General features: G+C 45.7%; 2 protein-coding genes across 17 annotated transcripts in view; both read right to left on the bottom strand.

Annotated features, from left to right (window-relative positions):
* The window catches only part of LOC135898527 (transducin-like enhancer protein 4), a 103,422-nt gene extending 101,530 nt beyond the window's left edge, over positions 1 to 1,892 (bottom strand). For 6 of the 13 annotated variants that reach the window (XM_065427503.1, XM_065427508.1, XM_065427505.1 and 3 more), the window contains exon 1: positions 1,737 to 1,876. In XM_065427503.1, the coding sequence (XP_065283575.1) occupies positions 1,737 to 1,745 (9 nt within the window). In that variant the 5' untranslated portion in view covers positions 1,746 to 1,876. Of the gene's footprint in view, positions 1 to 1,736 lie in introns of all 13 variants that reach the window. The other 7 variants (XM_065427504.1, XM_065427507.1, XM_065427510.1 and 4 more) reach the window with 4 other exon arrangements.
* Positions 1,893 to 6,192: 4,300 nt separating this feature from the next.
* The window catches only part of LOC135898526 (transducin-like enhancer protein 4), a 53,261-nt gene continuing 37,603 nt past the window's right edge, over positions 6,193 to 21,850 (bottom strand). For 3 of the 4 annotated variants that reach the window (XM_065427501.1, XM_065427502.1, XM_065427500.1), the window contains 8 exons: positions 21,608 to 21,788; positions 20,840 to 20,908; positions 17,221 to 17,322; positions 14,419 to 14,564; positions 12,321 to 12,432; positions 11,303 to 11,385; positions 8,032 to 8,212; positions 6,193 to 7,437 (listed from right to left, as the gene is read on the bottom strand). In XM_065427501.1, coding sequence (XP_065283573.1) covers positions 7,330 to 7,437; positions 8,032 to 8,212; positions 11,303 to 11,385; positions 12,321 to 12,432; positions 14,419 to 14,564; positions 17,221 to 17,322; positions 20,840 to 20,908; positions 21,608 to 21,788 — 982 coding nt within the window. In that variant the 3' untranslated portion in view covers positions 6,193 to 7,329. The remainder of the gene's footprint in view (positions 7,438 to 8,031; positions 8,213 to 11,302; positions 11,386 to 12,320; positions 12,433 to 14,418; positions 14,565 to 17,220; positions 17,323 to 20,839; positions 20,909 to 21,607; positions 21,789 to 21,850) is intronic. The other variant, XR_010563358.1, reaches the window with a different exon arrangement.

Here is a 21,850-nt window from a genome sequence, read left to right as displayed (position 1 = left end):
ACAAAGCGCAAAAGTGTGCTGAGGGGGGTGGGGGGGGGGAGAGACTAACCGAGCCGCAGATAAAAAACGGCGGGAGGAGTGTGCCTAGAGAGAAGCAACTACTCGCAGTAAAGAGCAAGCCGGGTGCGGGGAGAGGAGAGCAAAAGCGTCTCGCTGTCGACGCGAGTCGTGTTTTCCTGCCTTTTGGGACATTCGTATTTTGCTGCTGCTGCACTGCCGGCCGGTCCTCTGCTTATGTGCCTCTCTTGCCGGCGCAGATAGAGCGTTATTATTATTCCGGTGCTACGAGGGTGATATGTGCCTACACGCGGAGCTTCCCCCCCCCCCCCCCCTCCTACCGCACCGCTCCACTCCGAGAACCTTTTGTGCGTGTGTGTCTTTTTTTTCTTTTCACCTGCGCGTTTTCTCTCTTGTATCCCGGCCTGCTTTCTCTCCGCTTCCTGATCACACGCCGCAGCACAGGCAGCCAGCAGCTCTTTGTGCGTTGTTTGCTTTCACCGTCTTGCACCGGCTTCGTGGGTGTTGCCTGTCTTTCATTCGTCTTGTCTGTCGTGCGCGTTTTTGCTTCGCTGCGGGTGTGTTCCTCCCTGCCTTTTCTTGTTCGTTACTCTGCCGCCGCTGCTTCCCGTCGAGAAAGCGTCAGAAGAAAGGAGGGGTTAAAAACGTTCCCGGCTCCCCTTCCATTTATCTGTACTTGCTGGGGTCTTTGTGCAGCCGAGAGCCTGCGGGAGGACTGAAAGAGCCTTTCTTCTCTTGCTGCTCCCCGCCCGTCCATAGGAGTTGCTTGTCTTTTGTGCCTTGGAAGAGAAGCCTTCCTCTCGCTGAGCCGGTGTGCGTTTTATTACTGTTCCCCCCCTCGCACGACGCAGCGAGAAACGGCACGGGATCGACGCCTGCTCTCGTCTCATCAGCCGTGCAGCGCAGTAACTTTTTGCTGCGGCGCTTTACGACCCGCTTTTCAGCGCTTATCATGATTTTCTTTTCTTTCTCCTCCGCGCTCGGCACTTGCCCCCTCGCCTGCTGGTGTCGGGCGGAGCCGCTTTCATTTTGATGAGCGCCGCTGCTTTTGGTTTTGTTCTTTTGCCAATTGTCGAGGCTGACAACGCGCAAGCACGTATACAGAGCCGCGCTCCTTTTCTGTTCCCCACGTTCTCGCTCTGTTAGGCTTGCGGCAGCGACGGTGTTTCGCGTTCAATTTCTTGGTCCATCCCGCACTATCTTTTCATCTCCCGCGCCACCCCTCACCCCCTTGTCTTTTTGGAGAAAAAGGCGGTGCTTCCGACGCAGCTTTTATTTTTTTGTTGCACAATGAAGCTTGGGCCTTCCATCATTTAGGTTGCTCTCAGGCCTCCATCTTTTCGGTTTTCCCTCTTCCCCCACACTGCCTGCTCCTTTTTTTGTATTTTTTTCGTTCTTTTGCGCTGACTCATTTATTCATTCGTCTGCTGGTTCTTATCTCGCGGAGGAGACCCGGGAAGAAAGGAAATGATGATGTGAGCCGTGCTCTCTGCGAAGAGAAAAGCAGAAACTGAACGCGGACTCTTCGTCAAGGCGAGAGGAAATCAGGTCATTATTCATGGCTCTCCCCCGCACAGCGCGCCGCCGAGGAGTGAATAAAGAGGTCTCCCTTTCTCTCGCCCCCCCCCCCCGCGTTTCCTCCCCCGCGGTGTTGCGAGATACTACTCTGCCGGCAACTCGAGAACCCCGGGCGCGCATCAATTACCCGGTGCGCTTACCTGAAACATCTTTCGCTGATGGTGTGGGGGAGGGGGGTCAAAAGCATAACTTCACCAGCAACGAACGAGGAGGCATGAATTTTCAACGCTCGTGCCGAGCGGCGCGGAACGTCGTGGGCATCCGCCCATGCTACTTCCCATTACGTCACCGACGCACACTCGCGCCACGAAACGGTGCGTTCAATAAACTTTTTAATGACATCGTGAAACGAGAAGGTAATGCCACTATCAAATTGCGCTGAACACTTCCACATGATTCGCGATCTGGTGCATATGGCTCTACGAGTAAGCTCTTTCCACCAAGTGTACGTTTTATATTGAGCAGAATTATGCGCGTGATAAGCTTGATCGTTTTACATGTTACTCGGAATGCTTCGCGACGTTGTCCAACCAGACCATATAGCTTCATACAATAAAAGTGTTTCCGTGATAACACGAAGTCACAGACAGCACCGCTAGTTTGTGTTTACTATGTGTTGAAACAGCCTTGTGCGACACCTATCCGCACGGAGATAAAACAAGATGAATGATTACCGGATACACTGTCGATGCGAAATATTTTGCACTCGCAGATAATTCAGTGCACACATACTTGTGAACTTTCATTGAACAAAACATAATGGTGTCTCCAACGGGGCCTCGTCATGTACAATTTCTACGCGCTTCTCTGTTCCGCATAGCTACAGAACATTTTGGTTAAAATGAGAGAAGGTCGTTTTTACTACAGAAGCGTTCTCTCAAAGCCCCATCGAGATAAGGTGCAACTGTTGGCAGTATTGCTAAGCGCCCTGCTTTGAGCAAAACGTGATCTTTCTTTTTCACACGAATTGCCTTGCGTACGCATTTGGTCTTAGCAAGACGACAGACAGCAATTTCCACCTACGCCACAAACTCCTGTTTCAAGTGCGGAAACGTACGTATACGTGATGTAAAGCTGTGAGCCGTAATTATAGCTCTCATGAATTTCGTCATTAGATCCAATAAATGTATTCAATCATTGTTATGCTCTGTATATCGACAAGGGTAATAAAAATCGGAACGAAAAAAAAAAGAGCATACCGCCACGCAGTGCTCAATGTTCGAATCGTATTTGCAACATGCCCAAAAAAATTGCATTTTGTACCTGTTATATAGACTAGTTCCAAAGGTACATGACCGCACGGGGAACTCGAAATCTGCAGCTCAACCACCCGAATGAAATTGAGATCGCAAATAACCAGGCAGGGAATTTGAACACGATACATTTATGGGAGCTCCTATGATCGACACTGAGACCCCCTCAAAGGCTTCGTTAGTGGTCCGTAAAGGGCGATCTGCGTTCATAGATGCGTGGCTATATAAGTGGCTTTCCTACAGCCTTTGACTGGTATTCATGGTGCAAAAGGCAGGCCACCCAGCTAGTTGAACGAAGAAAAAAAAAAGAAATCCAGCCTTCAACGCCGCGACTCATCCCATACTATGCGCGCCAGCTCCCAAGAAACGTGAACTAAGCCGCGCCAGTAACCTTCCAGCTGCAAATGAAGGGCTGGTAGAATGGCGCTTTTCTTTGCTGGCACCGCACCGAGTATGCGTCCTTTTCGACGCTGGGTTTCTCCAATCAACCGTCATTCTGTCGTCCTCTTGTAAAGCCACTGTGCCGACCGCAAAGCCAGCAAAGCTAAACAGGCGCTTCAGGCTGTCCCGAGAAACTTGCTCCTCGTCGCCTCCTCTTCAACTTACGCCGCCGAAGAGAGTTTAAAAAATAGGAGGGGTGGGCAGGACACAACCGAGAAGCAGCAGCTCCCCGACGTTCCGCGGTTGCTGCGCGCCCCGCCAACTCCGTGGGAAGGAAAGGCAAAGAGGAGAAGAATCGGTCGCGGGGTATGGGGAGGGAGGCAGGAGCACACGACGACACTCTGCGCCTTTCTCGGCTTCCAGGCAACAAGGCCAGAGGCCTGGGGTCGGCAAGGCACCGCAAAGTTGCGTCCCCCAACCCCCATCAACTGCCCCCAACAGCCGCCTCCTGCGCTGCCGCGCGCAGCACTTGGGCAGGAGAGGGAGAGCTCCCCGAAGTAGCGGCGGCGCCTTGGGCGAACGAGGCAGGGTACATGCCGCAGCGGCGGCGAAAAGGGCGGGCGCTTCTCCGGAGAGCGGCGGCTAGTCGACGAGGGCTGGGGGTAGGAAGGGAGGCGAGTGGCGCGTCACGTTACGCCCGCCCGGTCCGCAAAGCAGTCATCGATTTCCCTTCCCGACGGTTCTTGTTGACGTCTCCGCGGCTGCTCAGCCCCCCCCCCCCCCACTTCCCGCTTTCTTCTCCCGCCGGTCCCGTGCTATTTGCCCGTCTCCTTTGTCGCCTTTTAGTGCTGCCCCGCCGGAGTCTAACGCCCCCCCCCCCCTCCCGCCACTCCCGCGCTTTTACTGCCGGGAAGAGGGAGTGGATGGAGGGGATCGCACCCCGCTTCTACACGGCGACAAGAAAACGGGAAGGCGCGCGCGGCAGGGGAGGATAGACCCGAATAACGTAGCCGAGGCAGGGAGCCCGCTAGAAGGGGACAGCGAAAAGAAGAAAGGCGGATGAAAATGGGATAGGCCGGGCGCGGGAGGCACATAAATTGGGAATGAGGAAAGAAGGGAGAGCGCCAATGCGATTAGAGACGGCGCCGCGACGGGAGCGGGTGGAGAGCCGGGTGAAGCGGAATTTCTCTACTCCGCTGGCAGCAGCAGCAGCTAGCTACGAAAATTAAGCGGCGGAATTGGACCGCGCTACGCGCCCAGTGAGGAATACGCTAGCGGGATCCAAAGCTTGGAACGAGGCACCATAACGTTATCACGTTTTCCTGCCACTCGCCCGTTCCCGCTTCTATACTCTTCCATTTCAGCTTTTGTAGATACTTGTTCTGCTCTGCTGGAAAGCGCGAAACGAGATCTCTCCAGAACGCAAGTGCGGGCTCTGCCGGAGGCGCAAGATTATTCAAGGGATAGGGGAAGAATTGACTCGGCTGCAGGCACGGCGCCACTTAACTAAGGCGCACAGCGTGCATCACCACGCATCACCACGAAGCGCAACGCATTCTAATACGTGATGGGAGCAGTACTGTAAGAGTTAATGAAGACAGCAATGAAATAGTGAGGTGAACAATTTAAACAAAATACTGTGGATTAATCAGTGCCACATCCTTCATTATCCACTTATCAAAGATAAGAGACCTTCATGAATATCACTGGTAAAATAACTGCAATACAGCACAGTGTGGAAAAAAATGTGTGGGGTGAAGCGGGAAGTGGCACACAGAAAAGGGAACCATGTCAATTAGTTTAGCTAGTAAAGACCCAATGCTGGGCATAACCTGTTAATCCTGACATCACTAGACTACTTGGTTTATTACTTGCGCACAAAGCCAATTGTGTTTGTTGCCAAATGACACATATGGTCTCATGAATGTGTAGTATGGAGACCAAAATCTGACTGAGCTCGTATTCATTCATGGGTATGGTGCATGAACAATGTATAAAATGCACAGGGCCCATAGTTAGGATCATTTGACATGGAATCCTCAACTGCTCAGCCTTGATTGGCTGCTATTGGAAGCAAATATTTTGCATAAAAGGGAAAAAGGGACAGCTAAGATGGGACTTGCCATCGAAAAGCGGCAGTAGAGGCTGGGGGAACGGGACAGAAAAATCAGTTTAGGCTGATGACATTATTTTGAATAGTGAATTTGCATTTATTTAGGAGAAAAGGTTTATTATAAGAGAAATGCAGGACAAACTTTCCTTTATTGAATTTTGCACCCCATCCTAAATAACTAGCATACTAGTGCAGTATCATGAATTTCATAGTATTTTAATGTTTTAAGGCAGTTTTTGTTGCAGAATAATTGTGAAAACACCCTAGGTTGTATCTGTAGTTCAATATGTGATGCAATTCATATCATTTGATGAATTAACAATTTTCTGTTAGAAGTTATGCTTAACTCGTATAACCTCTCTACCTTAAAGAAAGCCTACAGAAGCTGCCAGGTTGAACTTGCTGGTCCCATTTACGTTTATTTGCTCTCATTTTACTGTCAGTAGACATATCAAAATACTGCTAAGCCAAATTTGTCAGCGAAATAAAGGAAAGATGGAAACTGCTTCCCAGATTCCCAGAGATCAGTGCACTTCTAGCAAGTCACACTCATGATAAATCAAACTTCCACCCCAATTGAAGTCACATTTGATTCATTGATTTGCAGAGTTCAATATCCTAAGCAACACTGCTGCTCTAGAAGACGGCTCTGAATTCATTTTGACTACATGGTTTTTTTTTTAATGTGATCCAATTCCATGTCAACAAGTGCTTTAGCATTCCTCGCTCACAGGAATGTGGCTGCCGGCACTGGGAATGAAAGCGCTACCGCATGTACTTAGCGCAACACTATAGTCACTGTAACAGTTGAAGGCATTTTTGACACATGGAGGCAATAGGGTACCTGGCTAGGGGTTTTTAATGGAACAGTTTATTGTACTAGGATGACAACACCGGCACCTGCCAGCATATCTTTGTACACAAGGATGGCCTAACAGGTGAGACAGACTGTCTGCAGAACCTCGGGAAGGTTAGGCCACTGGATCCACGGCACTGCAGTGAATGGCACTTGCAGCTGGCTTGCACAAAACTTGTTGGAAGCAAAATGGAATGTTTCCTGAGCTCAGTTATGTCACAGGGCAACTTTTGTGCATAGCTATGATTCCAGAGGCATACGTCATCCTTTTGGGAAGACTGGCCTGCAAAGCAGTCAGGAGATGGCTTTAAATGGTGATGTGAATGCTCAGCATCCCTCCAGTCATAAGCTTACTTACTTTCCATGACGGCGATAACGAGGACAAAGCGAGGGAGAACAAGTATAACAGGGAGATTCACCGAGTCCATGTTCAGATAAAAAAAAGGAGAGATTGAGAAAGCAATCAAAACGTGGATGTGTGCGCACATATCCACCGGCCATTCCAATATGAGATAAAGGAATTATATCTGTGAGGTACATTTCTTTTTGCAGGCTCACACTGTAGTCACCGGAATGTTCTGCAACACAACCTCTTGCCTGCCTGTCAGTACCTTGACACATGTGCCCACAGGGTGCAGCAGTGCTGACTTGCAATGAGTTCCTAATGGCACTAAATGTGTGCATTACTCACGAGAGAGGTGCGATAGACGAATGTTCAAATTTCACGGATGCACATGTACTGGCACAGTGAGGCGTTCTGCCGGCAACACTGCTGGCAAAGTCTGGTGCACAATGCCCGCAGGTTTCTTTGCCACCAAAGTGGAGAGTCGCGGTGAGCCAAAGCATGTCACCACTTCTGGCAGTCGGGCAGCTAGCACCTAGGGTACAACAGCTTTCACACTACAAGGCGAGGCCACAACAGGAGAGGTCAAACTGGAAGTCCTTTAAAGTTGTTTTCTCCTCATTGACGAGCCACCAGTCATTGCTGTCAGGGGAACATGGCTATACCAGAGGAGCCACATAAAAAAGTCATCCCCGCACACACTGAGGCTTACCACACACGCACAACCACACGCACACACACAGGTGACAGCTTTTGGCTTCCTGGTAGAGAGGAGCTTCTGACCAGTTCAGTAGATTACTTCGTACACAGTAGCCTTCTTGTCTCCTGAGCCAGTGACAATGTATTTGTCATCAGAAGAAATGTCACAGCTGAGCACTGATGAGGACTCCTTGGACTGGAAGCACATGAAATGAGAGAACAGAAGACAGAGTTCAGACCAAGATGAAAGGAACAGGGAACAGCAAAAAGTATTAGGAATATATTTTTCTATCTTGTTGGCTGGATTAGGCCCCACATGGGACAAAAGCGTCTTTCAATTCCCCCTATGTAAAGCCCTTGTTTCAATGGCAGCTGCACCAACACTTCACTTGCAGAATTCATAATCACACTGCTTAGATGAAGTGGTTTAACCCCCATATTCACAAACGGGCTTCCACAGGAAGCTTTCTCTACTCCAATGACTGGAGCATAAAACTACCCCTTTAACCAAGATAAGAACTTGTTTCTGTAATATTTATCAACGATTGATATAATGAGGAGTTGCTTGAGAAATATAGCTTCCTTTTGGTGCATGCACATGCAATCAAACTAAAAGCCCCTGGCTAGAATATTTTCACTTAGAAATTTCACTCAGTTTAGGTAGTGTGTTGAATGATACAACATTGCAGAATGCAGTAATAAGTCTCGGCTAAGATCAACTGCATTTTATTAACATATCATACTTATTCCATCATCAGCAATGCTCACTAGTTACATCTGCACAATTTACCTGGAAAATGGAAGCACCGTAGGGTGTCCTCCAGGCATTCAGCAGATTGTCCTTGCCCGTTGAGACAAACCACTTGCCGCATGAGGCAAACTTCAGCGACAGGACACAGCTCTCATGCAGGTGGAGCTGGTACTTGTCTGGCTTGCTGCAGTGCAGAACTTCCACATTGCTGCTCTCCATGCTGCATTCAGTGGAAATGGTCAAGTCAGCAGTAAGCATCTGTACATTCACAGAAACCGGCAATGCCATTCAGTTCCCAAACTATGCCTTAGCAGACCAAAAAACAGCGAAAGCACTAATGAAAAACAGCATGAGGGTTTGTGGTATAGCTTCCTCAGCACAGCTTCCAGGGATGTGAACTCTAAAAGGACTAAACACGTAAAATGTTTCATTCCTACTATATCATTTGTGCATTTATTTGTGCATTCAAGAACAGCTCATACTCCTCATAATGACAAGCCATCTTCTCACACACCTTCCGCCTTCTCCTTTAACCAGTTGGTAATTGCTTTTCCTCATTTATGTTAATGTTTTACCAGATGATGCAACTTCCTCAATTAACCTCTTTGCAGATGACCGCATTGTTTATCACATAATAACAAATAACCTTGGCGTTAATTCTTTGCAAGCTTGCATCACTAGGGTTGCTTGGTGCAATACAAGGTAAATGAATTTTAACACTAACAAATGTAAAGTCTTATGCGTTCACATAGTAATGGGTCTCATGTTAAATAGATTATAAACCGTGCGACTTTATATAAATTTTTTATTGGATATGTGACCACTAATAGCTTGGTGCCTTTAATGCGGTGCACTAAAATAGAAATTGAATGGTCTACCACATTTATACATTCTAACATGCCCCCGAATCTAATGTGCACTCACTTTTCGCAGGACTTGTACAATTTGCCTTCACAGAAGGGAACCTTACTTAAGTGAGCTTTCATAATAAAAGCGGCACGTTGTCATCGCCATTTGCGCTTCATTGGCCACAGATACCAAGCACGCATGGTGGCATTCTTGAGCGATCAATTTAGAAATACTGCTATCACTTTAATTAAATTTTATGTGATTCCGCAACATCAAAATATGCGGTTGAGAATGTTCCTGGCACTCTGCACAGACGAGCTTGGCACAGTGCCAGAAACGCTGCTGTCAGATCTTATAAGTACCTGGGAACTCGTATAACATCTGATCCGAGCTGGAAACATCACATTAACTACGTTTTTAACAACAGTAACTGTACCTTAGGTTATTTCCATTGTAACTGCAGTTGTGCTCCTGTAGACGTGAAACTAACAATGTTTAAAACACTTGTGTGACCTAAACTAGAGTATGAATACTCCATCTGGGATTATTTTCTGTCGCCATTAAAGGGGCCCAGAATTAAAGGCCCTGAAACACTTTTTTAAAGAAGAAAGAAAGGAAACCGATCTGTCGTAAGGGGCTGCTATGAACATGTGAGCGTAATATCACTGGACTGCATGCAGCAGGGAATTTACAATCTCCTGTCAAATGCAACAAAAATCGGTTGCTCTCGCTTCTGCAATACAGTCATGCAGTGTCATGGAAAGCAGCTGAACCCACCAATGCCAGCAGATCTTGTGTTTGCAAGAGCATTCTCAGTAATACAGGTGATTGCCAAATTTTGAGTTAAATAAAAAATACATATGCTTGCAGTCTTGAAAACAAAAAAATATTTCATTTTTGCATGGCGCATAGTGGCTACTACTATGCGTGGCTTCCATAATGGCACCGGTGCGCTGCGTGGCGTAGTCTACTCTGGCCACCACAGGGTGCCACGACGAGCCCTTTCACCACCGTAACACTCAACATTTGGCTGGGGATTTGCCTTTTTGGCGTCTCTGCTGTGTAGCTTCCAACACGCTAGTGTAGACAAAAAGAGAGAAAAAGCCAGGTATTGGTGCAATAACTCCATTTACAGTTGAACGATTAAAAAAATTATGCAGCATGACATTTGTGAGATCATGTCTGTTAACTGTGAGGATGATTAGTTAGAAAAGTGTTTAAAAGGCAGCACTATAATTGAGGTGGAATGAAGGGAAGAGGGAAGACGATACATTATCCTTCCAACAGGAACAGTACCAACTCGCCCAGTTCACTAATCCTCTCTTGGAATGATACAGGATAACATTCACTGCAGTGTCACACCAATGAAAGTTAACCTTTCCTAGCAGTAACTAGTAACACGCCGCAAAGAATTTCGTTTTACTCTTTTTAACAAGATATACCATCATCCATTTTTAAAGGTCAGTTCATTGGAGCCTCCATTTTATTGTTTGGCCTGCTTAGATCGCCATCATAAAGTACACATCGCTACTTGCCTACACACCTGCAAAGCCCACACACACACGTCCAAAGAGTGGAACCACCTTCCTTCAGATATTGTTTCCGTTTCAGACTATAACTTGTTTTGTTCCTAGTTCCACAGTTATTTTAGCAAAGATGCATGAAGTGAATGTTATTTCTTTTTCTTGTTTGCGGACCATACTTTGCACTGCAATTGAATTCTTTTGAGTTGTGCAAACTTTGAAAATTGTGTGCTCATACGTATGTGTCTGTACATGTATACACATTTGTTATTTTTGTTGTGCTTGGTATCTTTATATTTCTGTACTCCCCTCCCTTCTGTAAAGCTGTGTTTGCTTGAGGGTAAGATGAACGAATGAATGTTTATGTCCTGATGAGGTGATAAGACACACTATATTTTTATTCAATGCCTCACCTATTCCCGAAAGTTTTGCAGATTTGCAACAACAACCTGTTTTCTGGCACAGTAAATTCAGCTGCATATTTTATAGACATGCCCAAGCAACATTAAATTGCAGCTATTTTACTTTGCTGTTCATAAGATTTTATGAACAATTTACTGCAAAGACAGTAATTTTAACCTTTTTTTTTTATTCTCTGAAGTTTTATTTTACTGCAATCATAAGTCCAATGGTTACATCTAAACCCTCCGCATGGTTCTTCATAAAAGCTGCAACACTAAATGAAACACTTACAACAATGGCTGTTGCAAGAGCTCCCTGTGCTTTGTTACAAGGGCTTCCCATAAAGCATAGGTGATACATGCACGCTGTGCATAAATTGAAGGAGTGGTCCCTGATGTCTGTTGTTCCATAATAAGTGATGGCAGCCAGACATGGCATAATGATGAAGATTGGCTTGCAGAAGAAAACAGAAGTGTTTCATCAACTACAGTGGAGTGCTGTGTAGAGCATTTGAAGCAGAGTGAATTGGAGCTTACCCTACAGCTAGCCATTCTCCTGTTGGGCAGTAGCCCAGAGAGAAGATCTGTGAGGTGAAATCATGCTGCTGCAGCTGCCGCCCCTGCATTCACCATGTACACCATAGATCATTCACTGGTTAGCAACAACACCACAGTGTGCAGCTTTTATGGGAGATTGAAAATTAGTATATGTTCAACTAAACGGGCTATGCCATAGCTGTCAAACATTACAAAGTGCACTACTTTATCTGGGATTAGGTGGAACAACCTGGCACAGCACTGGCTTTGAGCAGCACCAACTCAACATCTTTTAGCATGGTTTGCATATTGTTATTACACACTTCTATTTTTTCTGGCCAAAAGTGCACACAAAAAAAAGAAAGCGACACTTACTATATAATGGTGCATTCAAGATGAGCACACTTAGGTTAAGCTTTACAGAAATTGAAAATAATTATTTGCTAAGTCCTGGATTTGAATGTGTGTAACACCAATTGGCAAGAGAGCAATGCCCTACTGGCCCCACCCAAAGGTTCAATACGAGACTGCCTGTGGTGGTGCTCCATGGCCCCCGCATTATCTATGCTGCACTTTTCATTTTGGAGACCACGCACAGCAGACGTAGTAATGCGGTTTAGACTGGCGTTGCAAAGATGAAATGGCTTCTCTGTCTTTCTGAGATCACATACATACGTATTTTTCATTTAGTTAACTTAAATGAGCAATAATTGTATATCTGAGAATGTTCTCGCGATCGTGAAAGCAGCCAATAGCTGTTGTGGGTCAAGCTGCTTGTGATGACGTACGACGACATTGCGGAAGTGAGACGCTGCTTTTGACACGAGAATTAAAATTCCCTTGCTGCATGCAGCGCAATAATATTTGTGTTTGCATGTTCACAGGAGCCTCGTTATTATAGAGATTGACACTGTACACATGAATCTTAATCCACTGATGAAGTTTGCCTGCATCTAACAACCATTTCAAACCAAAAATGCTGCATCCGAGTACAAATTATTAACAAGCCAATGCTCACCTCTCGGAGGTCCCAGGAGCGCACAGTGTTGTCCAGACCACCTGTCCAGAGCTTAGTGCCGTCACTCGAGATGTCAATACAGCTGGCCCCATCTGTGTGGCCCTGGAACTGCCTGCGTGTTTAAGAGAAAAACAGGCCATTCACTCAACTGCTGGTTCTTTTGCACTGTGGTACATGAAGGAAACTGTAATGGACAGCTCAACATAAACATTGACTACATGGTGACAACTGCGTGCCTCCATGTGCGAGAGGATTACAACCAAGCTACATGACCAGACATAGGCCAGGTAGGTTCGTCAACTGTCACAGAAAAAGAGTTCCAAATCCTCACTTTAGTCTGCTGAGTCAGTCATTCCCCCGCCCCACCCCTCCCCCACCCCCTACACCACTATCCTGCACCACAGTCTTACTGACTCTCAACATTATGCCTAACATTCTTCATTCAATCACACATTAGACAGTCTTTAACTTCTATATCTTCATTGTTAACTTACAAGTTTCTGCCCAATATGTTGGCAATAGTAGAATGCAATGGTTTTGCACTTGACTGTACAATGATTGTGCTGAAGCATACTATATTTACTCGTTTGTAACACACACCCATTTTTCCAGAAAAAGCAAAGAAAACAAAAAAAAGCTCTCGATTGCAATGTGTACCCTTTTGCCATGACCTAAATAGAGAAAAGTCCTTTATAGTACCATGCACCTCATTCTTTCACACAGAAATACAACTTTCTCTCATTTGGAAAAAACAAAGGTTTACTCCCAATGCACCAAAGTTGCGATAAATAAAGTCGCAGTTTCTCCCGAAAGGCGAAGCATCGATTATGATAGCAAATTAGTAGACAGCTATATGAAAAGTAAGGATAGTAGTTTTATCGGCCGTATAAACTTTTAAACATTCACTTAGTAGCTAAATTAACAAGCATGGTGCCACATGCACACAAGCAAACATGAACATGTTTCACTCAAAGACCGTGGAAACTCTTTATCAAAACGCTGGAGTGAGGAAGTGCGGTACCAGGAGTGAGGGAATTGACCTTTGTGCAGCTTCTCGCTTCAACGCGAACTAAGCAATGAGAACACAGCTCGGAGCACCTAGATCCGTAGACTCTTGTCTCCGTCACAGATCACTTTCAAGATAGGGGCTGCGCGTGTAGAACACCTCTCCTGTTTGCGCCAGTCCTGCACACAAGTTTCGGGAACTCCGAATGCCCATGATGCGGCCAGATTTCCGCCCGTCTCCGTACACGATTGCTTTCCTTTTAATTGCGGCATCGAGATGAACTCGGCATGTCTTTGCAGTCACCACTTCTATGCTGATAGAGCAAATGCAGAAAACGAGAAGACGGACAGTGCACTAACCTAAGCCAAAAGAAACATTGCCTAAACCTCCATACTGTAGCACATGGAGAAAGCTACGGCAGCTATGCTAGCACGTACCAGGCGGCCATTTTGAAATGCCAATGGCGATATGGTAACGCAGATTTAGGGTCGACTCTATTCTAACGCGCACGCGAGTTTTGGACCCGTTTTAGCGGAACAAAAGTGCGCATTAGATTTGAGTAAATACGGTATAACAATGTAAAACTTGAAGGCACATACACCAGACAGGCATTGGTAATGCAGTCAAAAGATGAAATATCACTTATTTATGGCTCATAATTTATCTTTTTGTTAAGAAAACCTGCAAATTTTCCTAGTTTCAAGATTATTGTGTTTATATTAGATTGCTCTCCAAAGAAATTACCAATTGATCAACACTGCTTGCCATTTGTTCTCCCTGTTGTCCTCATTCATCTCCACACCATTCACGATGGATAACTTCCATCGTGCCCTCTTCACCAGCCTTCTACATTTGATGAACTGTAGATGGTGGTGTAATATTTAAACTATCTTGAAGCGTAAAGGAATTAGGGACAAGAACATCATGTGTTTTGGGGAAGAAGCTTCGCTTGCATTTTAGACTTGCCAATGGCTGTAGTGACTACGGCATTACTCTAATGTGCTCTCACTGAGGGATCACCTCTTCACGTGCCAGTAAAGCCAAGGCACAGTCAGCAGCTACTGCTAAAAGACAAGTGGAAAGAGTGTGCACCTGACAAGGGTTTGGTTGTGCAGGTCCCAGACAGCAATGTTTCCATCTGAGCAGCAGCTGAAGCACACCTTGGAGTCGGGGCTGATGGCGAGCGCATAGCATGCTGGAGCATTCGAGGTCAGCTCAGCCTTGATGCGTGGCGTTGGCTGCAACAGTTCATGTTAGCATGGTTAGGCACCAAAGAAGCTGAGACATAAAGCAAAGTGGCAGTGGTAAAATAGGCAAGATATGAAGTTCATAAATTGACCAGAAAGCAAAAGAATAGTAACACCCCCAGTGATACCAAAGTATGGATGTGAATTGGAAAATAGAACAACAAAAAGAAAGGATTTTGATGCAGCTCTTTCAACATGTAGAACCCACATTGTGATAAATGAGTGAACTAATAAATAATACAGTTAAACCTCGACATAACGAACTTCAATATAACAAGTATTTAACTTTTCATACCTTCTGGTCCACAGAACCCCATGTTATTTAGAACCTCAGTATGACAAAGTGTGTGCGATTTCAATATAACGAAATTTCTCTTCTGCCACAAAGGAATGCCCAGACAATAAATGGAAACTTCTACAGACCCAGACGGTCAAACGATTGAATTACAAGCAAATGCTTGCAGACGCATCTCTCAAATCAGGGCTGGGCAGTGACGGCTGAAGTGGAGCCCATCATGTTCCCTATAAAACCCAAGTGCCATAAGATCCTATCGCAGCCCTCGCACTTTGTGCTGTAGGTGCTAGGTGCGAGTGAAAGTATGCGAGGGTGGAACAAGAAAGATGGTGGCTTCACAAGTGCCTCCTTTCCGCTGGAGCAAAGGGAAAGAGGAGAGGAGCCCGCTGACTGCGGTAACATGATCGAGCGCCTGCAAGGGAGGGGCAATGGGGGGGGGGGGGGGGGGGCGATAAGTTGGCACTTTGAAATTTCTACTGGACGTCTAGGCTGTGGCTGCGCATGGCTCTAAGCGGGCTCGGCTGAGTCCGCGTATCCTGCTTTAGAGGTAATCTGTGGCATGTGCAGAGAGTGGGCTTGCAGAGATGGCCTGGCATCATGTTCGCTGTCTTCCCGTGCGTTTAGTACTGGGAGTTTCTTGAATCGTTGGAGCCAGAGGCAGACAAAGTATTCCTCCCCGCTGCCGGAGCTTTTCATAATCCCAGTTCCTTGGATGGAGTGCACGCAAAAGTGTGGTTGGCTTCACTTAATTGGTAGGGCTGATGTGAAGATATTGTTGACATGGCACGAAACTGTATCATTTGTCGCCGACTCTCAAGTTCATCAAAATAAAATGCTTTCTAATTCAAGTTTACTTTTTTAGGTTGCCCGGTAGCTCGGAAAATTCTGTGGCACCTTTCCGTGTAAGAAAAAATCGATTGGCGACTGTACTTAATTGCACAAAGTGTTGCATTTCAATATAACGAAGCAATCTGCCAATTTTACCTACTTTGTTATATGGAGGTTTAACCCTACCTGCAAGATTTAGTGGGCAATCAAAAAAAGCTCTTTGTACTAATTGAGTGTTGGTTCAAAGTGGGGCCATTATAAGTGGGTGCAACTAGAGGGATACTTGTTTATTATAGGAGCTGTTTTGGTAAAACCACATTCAGCATAAATGGAGGAAACTTTACAGGGTGAGATGTGATAAGTAGAAAATGCTCAGAGTGGCTCTAAAGCATGTCCTTCCTTTTTCTTTTGTGTATTTTAGCTGTTAATGGATGCATAAGCATTGCAATGGTACAGCTGTGTAGTATGCAGCTGCGTAGAATCATGGCTTAGTGTTTGTGCCGTTTCCTTTCTTGTCCTCATCTTGTCCTGCAGTACCACCCACATAGTGTGAGAAATTCTTTTTTGTCTGCTTTGCTGTGCAAATACAAAAACAATATAGCAGAATGTTGCACACAAATTGAAAGAACAAACCACCTCTGCTTGTGTAGTGCTGTTGAGACACTAAGATGCCTGCTTTCACCCTCGGAAAATGTAGACACCACAAAGCTTGGTAGTTTTGTGTGTCGGGTACCCACTATATTTTGCGGTAGAAGTGACAAGTGATATTTGAAGGACTAAGTAAAATGAACAACAAAAGCCAATGGGAGCAATCTTGGCAGACGGACATGTGCATCAGCGAATGAGATGGCAGAGGCGTAGGGTTCTTGAAAGATAGAATGGTCTTGGTGTACCACACTGGGTCTCACCCAAGAACAGTGGTCAAGCGCAGACATCCTGTCAGAGGGTCAGGGTCGGCAACGCTCACATCTCCTCCAGAACCAGTGCTAGTTTCGAGTGATCCGAAAGCTATTGATACACCAGTGCTTCCGACACTGGCTGTGGACACGCTGCTGCTGGCTAAAGCCAGTCCCATTCCCGATCGCTGGCCAAAGGAAAGTGCTCTATTGTGGCGTGAACACCAGCTGGCACGGCTGCTAATTTGCCAGAGCCCTATAAGTACCGAGCAACATCGTCTTTAATGTTACAGCAGGTGCTACACGGGTCACGGACATACTACCCTTGACGGAGGGATGAGGCTACTGACATGCAGGTGCCGATGCTTCTGATCAGTTTGTGGGTACCGTTAAGCGTCACCAAAGGCCAGCCGGCAGAAGTGTGGAACTTTAGAACATTAGTTTATGTAGATGTTGGCATGTAAAAGTGTTCATGTACTTTGTGTACCTCGAAGCTCTTTTTGTGTTCTGTTATTTTTAGCATGTCCCACTGAAGTTTTTGTTGCAAGTTGTCTTCAAACATTCATTCTGTTGACTCGAGCAAACCTACCAGGTAAACACACTATTTAACAGAGTTCCAGTCACTCACTGCTGCTAAATCCCAGATGGAGATAGTGCTGGCTTCACCGCCAACTATGAGTGTCCGTCCATCAGGCAGAAGCTTGCAAGAGCGGATGTAGTTGTCCCTTTGCTGCAACACAAGACAGAAACATCACTGTGTGCAGAAAATGTGTGTGTAGAGAATTAATCAAGATTTCAAAAAGTGATAAGCGAAGATTAACTAATTAATAATGTCTTCTAGAAGATGACAGAGACACTGCAGTCAGCTTTGCTGTACTTCCTTTAGCATTGCAGCACGGCTGACCTGTACCTACTGATGCTGGGAATTTTAACAATCAACCTTCTCAGCTTAACCACTATTAAAGAAAGTGCCACAAGAACTTGGCATAGTTACCGTATTTACTCGCATAATGATTGCACTCGCGTAATGATCGCACCCCGAACTTGCCGCAGCGATATGTCGTGTGCCAAGTCGAGCTAATATTGATAGCTCTTACCATCTGTCCAATGCTACGCGAACGACTCTTCAAGACAAACCAAGCGGTCTGCATGCACCAAACATTCTTAAGTAGATGCCTCATTTCATTGCTTTCATCACTTTCTGCACTTCCATGGCTAAAAAAAAAAAGCTGCAACCAAATTGCCTTTATTATGTGTAGGCTTTATAATGGTTGTGGTCAACAACAAAAAAAGGCGCCTTTCGATTCTTCTCATCTGCACTCGTGGGCACGCAACAAATCGCAAGCAGCAATGATAGTAGCCACGTTTACACTGATACATTAAAAGTGTACCCGATTCATACGCTGACATTTGTAACACAGACAAGATATTCACCAACCCTTAGCGGAAATGTGCCGTATTAGGATAGTAATGAAGACAGATGTCGCAGTTTTCGCAGCATGCCGGCCATGTGTTCCTATGTCACTGGCAGCGAAGCGCGCCCATCTGTTTCTGTCCCCTCAAAGTGGACATGGCTACGTTATTGCCGCAAACTTGACCATATTAACGATACTATTCATTACTGATGCAAAAGAAACTGTTTCAGTGCACGCAATGTACTCAGGAGAAGAAAAAAAAATCTCATTCGGCTTGCTCCGCCGGCTGCCATTTTCGCTTTGGTGTCCCGCAGCAAATGCGGGGCGAAAAAAAATTTTTTGTTCTTTTCGCGGGAAATTTAATTCGCGTAATGATCGCACCCCTGATTTTGCGTCAATTTTTCTGACAAAGAAGTGCGATCATTATGCGAGTAAATACGGTATATGTGCTTACTAACCACTTCCAGCACTTATCATAAACTTCTTTTCCCACACCAGAGCAGAAACCAATAAACATCATTTTAAAAATTTTTATTTTAAAGCGCAGCTCATAGGCACCTGTTCCTGCGGCAAGCGTCCTTTGTAGATGAGTGAATTAACACAGCAAAGGATGAAACGGCTAACGCGGAGCGCAGTGGGAGATGAAAGACGGCTATAACGAACAGAGTGCGAGGAGGAAAACGGAGTATGGGGGTGAAGTGTCAACATGATGCGGAAAGTGGAGGAGGAGGGTATGATGAGAAAGCGTAGTGCCGCGCAAAACGGACTCTGAGGCAACGATGGCTACAAGATTGCCACGCTGGAAGCAGCAGCCATCGAAGTAGAACGCCACTCTCTCTCGCCTCCTGCCCCCACCCTCCCCGTGCCTTGTGTGCAATAGAAGATGGCACGTTTGCCTTCCTGCCTCTCGCACGCGATATTGAGTTACAATCGTCGGCTGACCCTCGAAAATCAGTTGTCATCCCATGTTGACACAGCAAAAGTATGTTTTATATGCCCGATTTTGAAGAAAAAAAGAAATGCCTCTAATTTCGTGCGCTGTATCCGATAGTCCGTTGTAGCGTGGTCCGTTAAAAGCGTAGTTCATCGCATTAATAAAACAGGTAGAACAAACAGACTGAAATATGGTCCGTTATATCCGGAAGTCTGTTGTACGCGGGTACATTGTACCAAGGGTAGACTGTATATCGTGAAATGAAAAAACAAAAAACGTCGAGAGCAGCACTCAAACTTTTCATCAGGGAGTATCGTGCTCGTCTGTGAATTCTTTCAGCCTACCTACCATTATTTACCAAGCCCTTGGTAAGTTGTAGTAAGCAACCTCCCAAATTGCCAAAAAGGACAATCTCGTGTGGAAATCAAGTTTTCTGAGGCTGCTAATTCTTATACCACAACTTTCCACTCCAGTATTCTGAATGCTTCTTGTAGACATACAATAAATAAAACATAGAGAGATGTTGGTTTTTGGCTTGATGCCTTGTTCATAAGCATTCTTATCGAAGATTGTAATTGCTACGCAGACCTTGCAGATTTTTTCTAGTATGTATGTATTAACAACCTCTTCATGCCTTGATTACACAATGCCTGTATGACTGCTTGTGCTTCTACGAATTCTGATGCCACTTCCCGAAAAAAGAAGACTGAACAGTCACTGTTAGAAGCAAGTAATAGCAAGAAAACCGATCCAGGCAGTGTTATCAGACAGGAAGAGTAGCATAGATTAATTAGTCGATTAATTAGTTGGTGACATTTAAGCAAAAATTAAGATAAACTGGAAAGGACCAGGTCATGAAACGCTTTTAGTAATAACCAGTGATTATAATAACTGAGCAAATGGCAAGGTAAGGAAAGGAGATGGTGTCGGCAAATAATTTCATCAAGTGAAGAAATTAAATACAGTCGCCGACTGATTTTTTGGACTCCAAAAATTCGGACATGCTCGATTATTCGGTCTGCTTTGCGGCACTGCCATTCTACCCACAGACCATAATGTATACCAACTGCCGAAAGTTCAAACACCTTGCAACCTCTCGTCTGATTTATCGGACACTCCTTGAGCCAACGCGAAACGTCGCATCAAGTGTCTAATGCCGCCGACAGTGCCTGTGCAGACTGTGCTGGGGAATGCCGGCAAGCGGGTGCCGGGAGGCCTAGGACTTGTCGCCTTCCTATGTGCTCCCTAGTGACGCTGAAAATGTTCTGCCGAGACCTGCGCAATGGTTGCATTGCGATTCCGGACATCGTCTCATTTGACAGTTTCACAGGTGCTGACACTGCTGTACTGACATGTGCAGAACTCGACGACGGATAGATCATTCGTCAGGTTTCTGCTACACCGCCGGACGATGACTCCGAGCCGGAAGATGACGCACCATGTGCTACGCTGCCGTCGCATGCGGAGTGTGTACAAGCAGTGACTGTGCTTTCCGCTGCCTATAGTAAACGAAACAGCGTGCAACGGCACATTTACAATTTCTTCAAGCCTACTGCCGAGCCCGAATAAGTGCGTAGCAATAAAGGATTTTTTTTGTGTCTTAATCTGCTTTTTCTGACACCTGTTTATTCGGACCTTTCTGCAGTCCCCGTGAGGTCCGAATAAATGGTCGGCAACTGTAAATCATCTATTGGTTGACTGATTCCCTTTATTAGATAGAATGATAGCACTGTGGCCTCATTTTGACAGAGGGACACAGGAAAAGAAAACACACACACTACACATCTGCCAGTGCACTCCAGCTGAATGCAAGAACACTTACTTAGAGAGGAGTGTTTAATATACATGTGTGCCATTCTTGCACCCATCAATAAAAGCCTCTTTATGAAAATCCTTACCAGGCAATCGAGCTGAGAGACTGGACTTTTGGAGCCTGGCTGGCTGATGTCCCAGACCTTGACGCAGCCCTGCAGAGAGCACCATGGTTCGTTTGCAAGCTCTACTCTAAAATAAATGAACATTCAGCAGCACGTAATGTGCTGCCTTGAATACACTGTAAGTACAGCACATCCTGAGGCATCACTGTTTCCCCAATGCAGTGCGCTGATACTTCAGTTCTTTTTAAGAGCTTGTACGTCTGGCTTTCTTACATGGTAAGCGTGGGATCCCCTACAGTACATAATTACTGTATTTATTCGTGTAATGAATGCACTCGTGCTCATTGAGACGACAGCACGCACGGGCCTGCGTTGCCTAGGTTACGGTTGACCGTCGCCAAGGGCGACGACGCTCAGTTGTGATGACGTTGCTGGAAATGCTCTCAATCTCTATGATTGCTCGCTCGAGAATACTGCCCCTGTGCTTGGTATCTGTGGCCAGTGAAGCACAAATAGCGACGACGACGTGCCGCTTTCGCTATTAAAGCTCATAAAAAAAAAAAATCCTGTTAGTGAAGGTAAATTCTGCATAACTAAATATTTTTCTAATTGCAAACTTGAGAGACATGCTATAATTTTCTTTTATAAATTAGCGGCATGTTGCATTCAGGAGCACTTTTATTTTCTCACTTTAAGCACACAAAAATTGTGTGCATGTTACATTTTGGGGCGTTTTAGAATCTCGTAAATACAGTAGTAATATGGCACATCTGAATGACAACCACGTACCTTGCCCCCTGTGTAGACATATTTGGTTGGATTGCTGATGGTGACAGCACACACCACCTCTCCATGGGCCAGTGTGTTGATCTGCCGGGCGTGCCGTGGAATGCCTGCCCCTATCAGTGCATCTGGCGGGAATGGCACAGGCTGCATCTGGCCCTCGGCACTCACATGGAACGAATAGGCCCTGCGCAAAGCACATTGTTTTTTTCATTCCCATACAACCACCGCCTGCTCTTTGCCATCGTC

The sequence above is a fragment of the Dermacentor albipictus genome, chromosome 2 (genome assembly GCF_038994185.2).
Source record: "Dermacentor albipictus isolate Rhodes 1998 colony chromosome 2, USDA_Dalb.pri_finalv2, whole genome shotgun sequence".
Lineage (NCBI taxonomy): Eukaryota > Metazoa > Arthropoda > Arachnida > Ixodida > Ixodidae > Dermacentor > Dermacentor albipictus.
This window is presented reverse-complemented; position numbering and strand designations above follow the sequence as displayed.